General features: G+C 47.8%; 1 protein-coding gene across 1 annotated transcript in view; it reads left to right on the forward strand.

The window, feature by feature from the left end:
• SRCAP (Snf2 related CREBBP activator protein) overlaps window positions 1-13,047 on the forward strand; it is a 1,720,489-nt gene that overhangs the window by 874,135 nt on the left and 833,307 nt on the right. The window contains exon 20 of the mRNA XM_086931673.1: window positions 635-984. Coding sequence (XP_086787799.1) covers window positions 635-984 — 350 coding nt within the window. The remainder of the gene's footprint in view (window positions 1-634; window positions 985-13,047) is intronic.

Raw genomic sequence — 13,047 nt, forward strand, 5'->3', positions numbered from 1 at the left:
CTCTGTGCTTCAGGCGTGGAAAGTTGTCATATCTTAGGTCAGCACGCAGGGGCGGCGTCTAAGTAGGCACCGCAACGTCATCCCAGCAACCATGCAGAGTCGACCGACACCACCTACCAACACGCAGGGGTACAGTTAAAATCTCTGGATCCAGATTGACGCCTGGGGGAAATTCTAAGGTAAGGAATCTACAACTAACATATGTCTCTTAAAGACACATCATTGCTGAAGGTAAGTAACTTACTGCTCAGGCCTAGCCACTCACTAGATGAACGCAAAGGAGTGCAAACCTAGTATATGAATGACATTTTTGTAATGGGTTTTAAAGTTTTTAAACTGCTTTACCATTAATGTACCAAGGATTCTAAGACATCTACCTCAATATCTTGAAAGCATGGTAACTGATAAATCTGATAAAATCTAGAGACAGGTGTTACACAGAACATTGCATCCTTTCAAATTAGCAATTCATTAGAATCTCTACCTTTTCTGTCTAGTTATGCATTTCACACATAGTCTCCTATTCTTGTCAGTAGGATTCTTTCCATCAACCTTTTCATCAGTCTTTGAATCTTTTATGCTCTTTTAATTGTATTCTTTATGGCATAGCTAAGCTTTTTTTTCCACTTTGTAGGATGTTTCAGCCAGTTCCAAAACCCGAAGGGCGTCAATTAGTTATGGTTAACAGCCCACGTGTAGCAGCTCCTCCACAGAGACTATCTTCGCTGACTGCAATTGAAATACCGGATCTTTCAGCACCTGTTCCAGTTCCATCTCCTGCTCCAGTTTCTGATCCTGACATCGCTCAGGTGCCTGCTCATTCCATGGTTACCCAGGATCCGCTCACGGTCCCCTTTCCCATCCCTCCACCATCTCTACCTGTTACACAGCATCCTCCTGCCTCTGTACCTGCCCTGACCCTAAACATTTCTGCAACTACTACAACAGTTACTTCACTCCTTGGTCCCGTTTCCACTCCTCAAGGTGAGTTTTTGGTGTATTATTGTTTTCTTTAAAACAAATAACACTGAAGCATAATGGGATCAAACACGCTGACAATCCATCCAAGCACTGCACATTATGTTGAACTCCCAAAAAGGTGGTTTTCTCAGCTCTAGGTAATGTTGCATAGTGAGTTGGTCAGTCTAGTTTATACCAATTGGCAATATTGCAACAGCAATAATCTAGAGTTAACTATTAACATTCTTACCAAAACCAAGGAAGTCATTGCAATATTGTGTGCATGCCCTCTTGGGTTAGAGCAAGTACCTTTAATCCAAGAATGCAAGTAATGGGTATGAACACACCATGCCAAAATAGAGTATTTTGACACTAGTTGGTACAGCTAATAAGTTACAGCTATCTCTTCACCACAGGAACATCAAATAGAATATTGATTCATAATTGTTTTACCATGGGAAATGTGAGACCAAGTAATCAGTGGTTTTGATAAAATAGAAGCAGTCCCCTTAAAATCATAAAGGACTTCACAGCCCCTGCGATTCACTTCATATTATTTGCATACCATATGCAAGAATGTACCCGTTTTTGGTCCTCTAGATACCCCACTTTTCTGGAATGGACTATCTTATGCATTTTGGTGTGGAGGAAACTATGTCCAGGAACTCATTGCATTGTTCAGTGATTCTTTTATTCAGGCTTAAATGATCATAACCCTTTTGTTTATTTTCTGCAGTTTTATGTTGCACAAACATGGCCCATAGTAGTTAGTGTGCTTTACAGTGCAGAGTGAATAAGACAAACCTTAAAATATGTGGAGAAAAACATTTTAATCATCCTAATTACAACAATCGCCCTTTATTTAAAAGGGAGATAGAACATAGTAGGAGAGTTCCATATATATATGAACTAAAAGATCACACTAGCACATGATGAGTGAATTCAACGGAGACTGTTAAAAGATGCAGTGTCCTCTAGATAATAGATATAGGCGGAAGAGGTTCAGAAGCCAGTGAAACTGTCGAATGAAAGGGGTAATAGAGGTGTACTTGGGTATTCCCAATAAGATTCTAGCTGAGGCATTCTGCACCAGTTGAAGCTTATTTAGAACCTTTTCCTGCACGTTAAGAAGGAGGGCATTGCAGTAATCCGTTCTGGAAAAAATAAGGGTGCTGATCAATGTCTTGCCAGCTGTTGTGGGAAGGTAAGGGAGAAGCTTCTTGATTTTCTTTAGAGTAAAGAAGGAGGTGGAAACTACCGCATTGACATGATGGTGGAACAGCAGTCTGTCGTCAAACACGACTTCAAGGTTACGAACCTTAATAACGGGTTCGGGTGGAGGACCCATCTCACTAGGCCACCAGAGGGGGGACCAGGCAGGTTCAAGCTTCCCAAAGGTCATTACCTCCGTCTTTCCAGAGTTTAATTTTAAGCAATTGGAGGACATCCAGGAGCTGATGGCAAGCATTCCCTCTTGGAAGTTAGCTGCAACTGAGAGACTATCATGATGTACTGATAGAACCAGCTGGGTGTTGTCGGCGTAGGTGTAAGACTGATGCCATAAGACTTGATCACCCTCGCTAAGTCCGAGACGTAAATATTGAACAAGGTCGGACTTAGCGAGGAGCCCTGCGGCACTCCACAAGGAAGGGAAAAAGTGGGGGAAAGGAAGGAGCCAAATTTTACAGTTTGAGTGCGGTTGGCAGGAAAAGATGCAAGAAGTTCTTTGGCTTTATGTTGAATAACAATCGCTGAGACACAGTCGATCAGAGTAGCATGATCGACCGTTTCAAAGGCCGCGGACAAGTCAAGCAGTATCAAAACTGCTGCACCGCCCTTATCAAGAGTCATTCTAATTTCGTCAGCAGCTTTTATAAGGGCCGTCTTCATTCTGTGCCCTTGCCTGAATCCGAACTGAGTACCGTCAAGCAGGTGGTTAGAGTCAATGAATTTGGAAAGCTGCCTATTCATAAGATTTTCAAAAATTTTGGCGGGAAATGGGAGACAGGCGATAGGTCTGTAGCTGGAAGGTGATGTGGGATCCAGGGTAGATTTTTTCAAAAGTGGCTTGATAATGGCCTTTTTCCAGACTGAAGGATAGGAACGTGTAAGGAACATGGTATTGCAAATGTTGTCTAAAGCGGGAGGGATGGCATCCGGAATGAGGTTGAGGATGGAAGGAGGACATGGGTCATTGATTTAATGGTAGAGATTAGATGAGAAATATGTTCCTCAGAAACCTGATTAAACTTAGGAAAAGAAGAAGAGGTGTTGGTACAGGCGTACCTAGAAGTATTGTGTGTTGAAGAAGGCTCGTGAAGGAAGGCAGAAAAGATGGAAGTGACTTTGTCCAAGAAGAAGTCTGCAAGAGAATTGCAGAGTGCTTGAGAAGTGTCGGGAGGAGGGTTAGGGGGATTAGAGAGGTGGTTGACCACCTGAAACAGTTTTTTTGCAGCGTTGTCTATCAAATTAATTTGAGTAGTAAAGTAAGTAGTTTTTTCTGAGGAGATAAGATCTTTATACATGGACAGGGCGCTTTTATAAGAGTGTTTATCAAGGGGTTTGTAGTGCCTGTGCCAGTGTCTTTCCAAGTTTCTACAGTGTTGCCTTTGTAAACGGAGGGATTCAGAGAACCATGAAGCGGAAGGAAACCTTCGGTTCTCTTCCATGGGATCCTCATCAATAGTCATAAGCATTAGAATATTCCCGCCCATGCGCGGGACCACGGAAACACTATATTATATGTGCCCCACATATATATTTATAAAAACATGCAATAGCAGCCAAATAACATCAGAGCTGAAATATGCTGTGAAGAATTTCCAACATACATGAATAATATGCATTAAAAACATGAGAAACAACACCAAAGATTGTTTAGAAACTGTTTTAATGCTTAGAAATCAGCGGAAATTCTCATAACTCACTGAAAGCATAGACAGCTCCCAGGCTGCATTGCAAACACACAGTCTAAAAAGACTGAAAAGCTAACCTGTAGCTGCATAGCAATAAACTGACACCATGCCTTTAAGGCACCCATGACCCCCTGTATCCCATCATGCCTCAGGGGTGACAGGGGGGTCAGTTCTTTCCGGCTCCTTCAGGAAGGATCCTGGTTACACAGCTCCACTAATTTCTGTTTTCTGACAGAAAATTACTTACTTTTAACAACTTTTTACTTACTTTGACATTTTACATCTAGTCAAGTAAGAAACTGTCTTGTTAAGTCAGTTTAGTGAGCATTTTCAACTGAGAATGCCTTCACTTCTTGACAAAAGTCCTTCTTGTGGCAACAAGAAGGCAAAATCAGACAACCAAGACGTTTGTATCCTGGGTCTGCCTGAAGAACATGAACCAGGCACCTGTCCTCACTGCGGGCACCTGTCAGGAAGAACTCTCAAAGACAGGGAGAGGATTCGCATTTATGGCCTGGCTCACAGGTCATCTAGAGGAAGGCCTCCGGTGAAGAAGGGCTCCAAAAAGGCTAGAAAATCTTCAAAAGAGAAGTCTTCACGTCCTTTAGCTTCAACGTCGGGCTCGGCGCTGAGGAAAGAGCCACCGGTGGGTCATTTATCTTCGAATTTACCGTCGACGGCGGGCTCGCCGTCGAAAAGAAGACCAGGTACGTCGACGACGTTGAAGAATCCAGCTCCGTCGTCGAAATCTCCTCCGCCGTCGTCAACCGGGCGACGTCCGGCGTCGAGAAATGTGACTGCCGCCGTCAACCAGGCGACGGTCAGCGTCGAGATCCAAGGCCCCTCCGCCGTCGTCATCCCGGCGACGATCGGCGTCGAGGGAGGTCACTCCTCCGCCGTCTTCATCCAGGCAACGACCGGCGTCGAAGTGTAACCCCTCCGCCGTCGTCTAAGAAACGCCGTTCGGCGTCTAGGACCAAGACCCCTCCGCCGTCGAGAACAAGACATCGTTCGGCGTCGAGGAGGCAGTCTTCGTCGCCGTCTCGTCGACGCTCGGCGTCGAGGGTGACCAATACCCCTCCGCCGTCGTTGCACAGACATTCGATGTTGAGAGCGAGGGCTCCGTCGATGGCTAGTCATCGCCGTTCCGCGCCGAGGGAGGCTCCGCAGACGGCTGCTCAGCGCAGTTGACAGATCGCAGATCCTCTCATCGATCGCCGTCAAAGCATTCGACATCGAGATTGATGGCTCCGCCGACTCCTCAGAGGCATTAGACGTCGAGAGAAAGACATCCGACGCAGGAACGCTCGACGTCAAGGCATTCAGAAAGCGCTCGATCATCGTCGAGGAACTCTGTAATCATGGTGACGGAGTCAGCTTCTCGCCATTCCACGTCAGTCTTCTGGCTCTTCGACAACATTCTCAAGATCCAGAAGTCCTGTCCACAGATCGCCTGTACGGCAGCCAGATCCTTCGGCTGCAGAGATCAGACTTTCACCTAGATGGTACAAGTCTTTGGATCATTGTCGAGAGTCAGGGGCTGCCAGACGTATGCAGGAGTATGTTAGTCCTCAGCACAGATCTCCTCTCCAGAGGCTGGTGGAGGAAGTGGACAGGCGCAGTCCCGCAGGCGCCAAGCAAGCAAATCGCCAGTGAGAAGGCCAACCAGATCCCGCTCTCCCAGAAAGGAACATTCGGTTAGATCTCGTTCTCCCAGAAGAGAGGATCCGGTCAGGTCGCGTTCACCCAGAAGGCGAGATCCGGTCAGATCTCGCTCTACTAGATGGGGAGAACACCCAAGAAGATCACGGGAGAGGAGGCACGGTGCGCACCGTAGACGTTTAAGAACTCAGTCTACTTCATCTACCTCTTCTACCAGGTCTTCCAAGAGGGATTACTCTCCTACGCTAACGGATAGTCCTGTTTCTAGATCCTCTCCAGTGGATGACATAGGCACTTACCTAGATGTCCTACAAAGAGGAGATCAGAAGCTGAACATTGAGATGTCTGTCCCCCAGGTGGCTACGACAGTCATTTTTGAAACTTTGCACAAAAAATCTGTCTCTCGCCCGCTGCTGCCTTTGGTCCCGGGGATTATGGATCCGGTCAAGGACGTTTTCCTTACTCCAGCAACCATCAGAGCGGTGCCGGCCCGCATACAGAAGAAGTACAAACCAGCTTCATCTGACCCAGTTTTTGTACAATCTGACTCCAGCAGACTCTGTGATAGTGGCAGCTGCAAGGAAGACACATGCAGTTTCTGCTTCCTCTTCAGCACCACCAGATAAGGACAGCAAATCACAGGACTCGTGGGGTCGCAAGGTGTGCAATTCAGCTGCCTCCACACTGAAGGTCTCGAGTGCGGCCGCACTGTTGCGTAGATACGATAGAGCCTTATGGGACTCAATGGAAAGATTTAAGTTAAAGCTTCCAAAAGAAGACCAGAAGGACTTCGAAGAAACTATGACAGAAGGATGTCTGGTGGCGAACCAGTTGATAAGCACTGCAGCGGACGGTGTAGTTCTTGCGGCGCACTCCTACTCACATGGGGTTTGTGCCAGGAGGTCTGCTTGGTTGCGTCTCATAGGTTTGAAGCCGGATGCTCAACATCGCATCCTAAATCTGCCTTTTTCAGGGTCCTCTCTCTTCGGAGAACATGCTGACGAAGAGATGACTCCGATGAAGACAGAGTTGGATACAGTAAAAGCGGTGGGTTTGGAAAAGAAAAAAGAGTTCAAACGCCGTTTCAAGACCAGCAAGGGAAGAGGGGCTCAACAGAGGGTTCAAACCCCTCAGTGGTCCCAAAATAAGAACCAGGGGAAATCCCAGTTTCGAGGAAAATCCAACAGAGGTAGAGGAGGTCACCAGCAGTCCTCTACCACAATGAGAGGAGGAAAGGCCTGCGCAGTGGCTTCCTCTGGCGCCGTTGCCCACTCCAGTGGGAGGAAGGGCTTCACAACACCTGGCAGAGTGGGTCAGCATCAAAAAAGATCGATGGGTGCTGAATATACTGCGCAATGGATACATGCTACGTTTCCGTGCGTTTCCAAGGAGCATTCCTCCAAAGAGCTCTTGCCCTCACCAGCTAAGCTTGCTCAGGAGAGAGGTGAACATCCTGCTACTAAAAAGAGCTATAGAGGAAGTTCCCCCCCTCTCAAAGGGGAAAGGGAGTTTACTCCAGATACTTTCTTGTCCCCATCAGGAGGGCAAGTTCATGCCCATACTCTATCTTCGTCTCTTGAACAAAGTCATCGTCAAAGAAAAGTTCTGCATGTTAGCTCTTCACCAAATATGCCCACATCTTCAAACCGGAGATTGGATGTGCTCGGTGGATCTGCAAGATGCATACTTTCACATTCCGATTGCACTGCGGCATCGCAAGTACTTGAGGTTTGTCGTAGGAAACAAACCCTACCAGTAAAAGGTGCTACCCTTCGGACTCCTGGCCGCACCACGAGTATTCACCAAATGCATGGCAGTGCTGGCGGCTTTTCTTCACAAAAAGGGACTCTTCATCTACCCGTACCTGGACGACTGCCTCCTAAAGGGTCCATCTCCGGTGCGGGTAGCACACGATCTGCAACTTTGCCTGCACCAGTTGCACAGGCTCGGTCTCCATGTAAACCTGGAGAAGTCAGTCCAGCGGTCGACACAGTCCATCCACTACCTAGGCTCCGTTCTGGACACAAATTGGGAAAAGCGATTCCTTCGGAGGAGAGACTTTTTTTCTATGAGACAGAAATGTGGGATTCTGCTAGAGTCTCGGTTTCCAACAGCCCGTCAAGTAGCATCCCTACTGGGTTCCATGGCGTCCTGCATTTTTCTCATCCCAAACGCCAGGCTGAGAACGCGGCCTCTGCAACAGGCCCATTGAAGAACAGTAGGACCAAGCGACAGGGCGTTGGGAAGATCGTATCACTATTTCCCAAGCAAGGAAGAATGCCATCAAATGGTGGATTAGGACGAGGAATGTGCTGGTGGGAGTGCCTTTTCACCAACGTCTTCCATCCCAGTCCATAGTGACGGATGCCTCTCTGCAATGCTGGGGAGCGCACATGGGTCCGCTTCAGATTCAGGGTCATTGGTCTGCGCAGGAGCAGACCTACCACATCAACATGATGGAGCTCAGAGCGGTGTTTCTAGCTCTCAAAGCTTTCTTTCCAGCAATCGAGTCCAACTCAGTCCTAGTTCAGACGGACAATACGACCACCATGTTCTATCTGAACAAACGAGGAGGCACGCGGACTCGCCCACTCTCTCTCGGCTTCTCTCTCTCGGCCTCTCTCTCTCGGCCTCTCTCTCTCGGCCTCTCAGTAGTGGCGGTGCACCTTCTGGGCGAATTGAACGTCAAAGCAGACGCACTCAGCAGGCACTTCGAAGATCAGCCAGACTCCGTGCTAAACGACGAAGTGGTAGAGTTTTTTCGTTTCTGGGGTCGTCCGGCCATAGACTTGTTTGCAGACGACAAAAACGCCAAATGCCACGCCTTCGCGTCCAGGTTCCACCGGCCAGGGACGCAGGGGAATGCTCTCCTGATGGATTGGTCGGGAACATTAGCTTACGCGTTTCCTCCCCTGGCTCTGATTCCGAAGGTAGTGTCCAAGCTCCTCAGTTCGGACATGGAGATGATCTTGATAGCTCCGGATTGGCCACGGCAGTGGTGGTACCCGGACCTTCTGCATCTGTCTGTGTGTCCACACAGACGACTTCCTTGCAGGCCGAACCTATTGAGCAAGATGAACCGGAGGATACTGCATCCCAACCTCCCATCACTGAACCTAACAGCATGGCACCTGAGGTCCTGCAATATGGACATCTGAACTTGCCTCCCGAATGTATGCACATTTTAAAGGAGGCTAAGAGGCCTGCCACGAGAGCGTCCTATGCGTTCAAATGGAAAAGGTTTAACATATGGTATAGGGATCATCACCTGGATCCTACTAAAGGACAGGAGGAGGTAATTCTGCCATACCTCCTTTGCTTGGCAACTTCTGGATTGAAATATGCTTCCATTAGAGTGCATCTGTCAGCTATAGTAGCGTACTGGAAATCGCCTAATCAGATTTCTTTCTTTCAATTTCTGGTGGTTAAGGACTTCCTCCAGGGGTTGAAAAAAGTCTATCCCCCTGTGCGAAATCCTTCTCCTCCTTGGGAATTGAACCTGGTTCTATCCAGGTTAACATCACCTCCTTTCGAACCTATCCACAATGCCTCTTTGCAACATCACTCTTGGAAAGCAGCCTTTTTAGTAGCAATCACATCAGCGCACAGAGTAAGCGAGATACAAGCGCTCTGTGCGAAGGAACCATATTCTGTTTTCCATCACAATAGGGTGGTCCTGAGGGCTCACCCATCCTTCTTGCCTAAGGTGGTTTCTGATTTTCATATAAATCAGTCCATCTCCCTCCCTTCTTTTTTTCCAAATCCAGCGACCCCAGCGGAGCGGTCATTGCACTCCTTGGATTTAAAGAGAGTGCTCAAGTTCTATTTGGAAAAAACCAAAGGAAATAGGAAGTCGGATCAGCTGTTCGTGAACTATGGTTCAATGAGAACGGGCTTTCCAGCGCCCAAGAGGTCCATCTCTAGATGGATTGTCTCCTGCATTAAATTGGCCTACCAGCTTGCAAGCAAGCCTTTATTGGTGTCACCCAAAGCGCATTCTACCAGAGGGAAAGCGGCCATAGTGGACTTCTTGCAGGACATTCCAATGTCGGAAATATGCAAGGCTGCAACCTCGAAATCAGTTCATACCTTTACGAGGCATTACTGTCTAGAATCTGATTCCAGGGCCGATACTCAAGTAGGACAAGCCTCTTTGAGGAATCTATATGGGTAGCCTGCGGCCTGTACGAGCTTAGTTGTTACTAGGCTTAGTATGGTTATTACTGTATTGTTACTCCTTTGCCCGCAGGGAGATGAGGTGAGGCTCGCTATTCTATTCTAATGCTTATGACTATTGATGAGGATCCCCTGGAAGAGAAGGATTAGTTACTTACCTGTAATCCTAGTTCTCTTCCAGGGGTATTCTCTTCAAAGTCATAAGCAACCCTCCCGCCTCCCCGGGCAAAGGACATTCTTTAATGAGATATTTTTAACCTATTTGTTTCTTGGGTTTTTTAGTCTCCGAAAAGAACTGACCTAACTGTCACCCCTGAGGCATGATGGGATTTAGGGGGTCATGGGTGCCTTAAAGGCACGGTGTCAGTTTATTGCTATGCAGGTACAGGTTAGCTTTTCAGTCTTTTTAGACTGTGTGTTTTGAAATGCAGCCTGGTAGCTGTCTATGCTTTCAGTGAGTTATGAGAATTTCTGCTGATTTCTAAGCATTAAAACAGTTTCTAAACAATTTTTGGTGGTGTTTCTCATGTTTTTAATGCATATTATTCATGTACGGTGGAAATTCTTCACAGCATATTTCAGCTCTGATGGTATTTGGCTGCTATTGCATGTATATATATATATATATATATATATATATATATATATATATATATATATATATATATATATATAATGTGGGGCACATATAATATAGTGTTTCCGGGGTCCTGCGCATGGGCGGGAATATTCTAATGCTTATGACTTTGATGAGGATACCCCTGGAAGAGAACTAGGATTACAGGTAAGTAACTAATGCTTATGGAGAATGGTCTTGGGAGGTGCCAGTGTGGTACACGCAATGTCCAGGTTTTTGAGGTAATTACTAGATGCTTATGCCGGATCCGGCTCCGCCACATTGAAGACATTAGTCAGCATTGAGGCAAGAAGAGGAATATCTGTTTTTCCAGTCTCTGGTTAAAGCTGGGGATGATGGTCTTACTTGAGGACGAGGGGACCTAACTTTAACTGAGAAAAAAACTGCAGAATGATCTGTCCAAGTGAAGGGAATCGGAGTTGTAATCAAAATGTCAGGGTTGTTGGTGAATATACCATCAAGGGTATGTCCTGCCTTATGTGTAGGCAGGGTGACAAGTTGACGAAGTCCTACGGCTAGCAAATCACTAATAAGGGAGATGCCAGTGGTGGGGGCACAGGTGCATGAGCCCTGTGCCCCTACAGTACCCAGGGCCATTCCTCGGTACTGTAAGTGCAGAGCTGCCATTAAGAGTATATGGTGCTGGAAGGTTGTCATTACAAACTCCACAGCACCATGATGGCTTCACTGAAGACTGAGAAGACTGAGAAGTTTGATATCAAACTTCTCAGCACATTAAACCCATTAAATTCCTGAGCACTGTAAGTGCAGTGCTGCCATTAAGAGTATATGGTGCTGGGAGGTTGTCATTAAAAACTCCGCAGCACCATAATGGCTACACTGAAGACTGACAAGTTTGATATCAAACTTCTCAGCACAATAAACCCACGCTGATGCCAGTGTGGGATTTAATGTAAAATGCACGACAGAGGGCATCTTAGAGATGCCCCCTGAAAACTAACCAACTCCCAGTATCCTGACTGTGTGGCTACCGAGGCTGCCACCACCAGACCTGTTTCTGGGGGACTATAACAATGCACATCCTGGTCTGAGGTGCCAAGCCTCCTCCCCCAGGATGGGCACGGGAAGCTTCAAAGGCATACCGCCTTTGTGAGCTTCTCCCGGCTGTAGGAGAGTAGGGTCTGCAATCCTATGATCACCCCAGATTTTTGCTTTTTGCTTCACTGGTTTACGACTTCTCTGGCTGTGGGCCTGCTAATCAGACCCACAGCCTTGCTGTTCTCTCACTAAATTGACACGTGTACCTTAGGTGCATTTACCAATTGGTACTGGGCCACCTTATCAGACCCTGTAACTCAGGGCAAAGGTGTACCCAGGGCCTACCAGGGGCTGCAGCATGTATTATGCCACCCCTGGCTGGCCATCTAAATCTGACACAACTGGCTGCACGACAGCTGGGGCAAGGTGGTGTAATCACCCTTTGCTTTACATATAGTATACCTATATCTAACCCTAAAATGGACACACAGATTCCTATCAGTCACTCCTATGGCAGGCCTTGACAATCCTGAAGGCAGAGTGCTTGGAATCGTGTGAGATGATGCTCTGGCATGAGCTGAGCCCGTTTGCAGCTTGCGGAACCAAGTCCTAATAGCTGTTCCATGATAACTCATACCATATACTCTTAAGTGCATTATAATCCTCGCGGCTATATGCTATCTTTGGTATCGCTTCATCAAAACATGTCGAGTAAGGTGTCATACGAATTGGAATAGTAACCCCTCGCCAATTCTGGCGACGGGGTTAGCATTCCACCCTTCTAGAGGGACACGACATGTATGTAACTGTGAATCCCGGTTAAAGTTAACTCAAGCCTCTGCATCACAAAATGGATGCTGCCACCACAGACACAAGTCTGACCCCCTGCAGCTGGGAGTCCTTCCAGCGAGGGGAGCTTGGACAAAGGGTTTCCTGTCAGGGGCGGTGCTAGCGCCATCCCAGACAGGGTTTTGTGTATCCTGGGTAGGCAGGGCTTTAGAGGAAGGTGACTGCAAGTGGCACCCCGGTGCTCACTATGCATCTGCCGGCTAGAACCAGTTCCAGGGGCACACCAGCCCCTGAGCTGGGGAAAGTCCGGCATGGGAGAGGGGTGTAACCACCCCCCTTCCTGGTCCCACCCATGGGCAGGACCTAGTTGCGTGCCAGCCCCTTTCCCTAGTATAAAGATAGGAGCGGGCCCCCTTCCAAATTAGATCATCTTTGATTCCTGAAACTACTTTCTACGAAAGGAACTCTCGACTTCTTCTCAAGATTTCTCCCTTGTGACTAAGGAGTAGTCACCCTGCCCCTGCAGGCACCATCCAAGAACACTGCGGTTTGCTGCACGTCCTTCCTCCGGAATCCGACTGACCAGCACGACGAGACCCGGCTTCCCTGGCACCTCTGACCTCTACCCACATCGTCAGCTCAGCTGAGATCTGTGGGTGCGACGAGACCTCGAGGGAGCGGCCATCTTCAAGACTGCGCGACTCTTGCCCAGCACGACCGCCGAGGGATCCTAGAGTGAGTGCTTTGGGGTCCGAGATGCCCCAACCCTGAGCAGCTCCAGCACCGAAGTTCAGCCTCCCAGCCTCCACGAGATCTGCGTGGGGCCCTTCTGCCTGTTTGCTGCTCACCGCGTTGTCTGGCTACTAGCCCGCTGGCTTGTGGCCTTCCAGACGACGAACGACGACATCA

This window comes from Lissotriton vulgaris, chromosome 7 (genome assembly GCF_964263255.1).
Source record: "Lissotriton vulgaris chromosome 7, aLisVul1.2, whole genome shotgun sequence".
Taxonomy (NCBI): Eukaryota; Metazoa; Chordata; class Amphibia; order Caudata; family Salamandridae; genus Lissotriton; species Lissotriton vulgaris.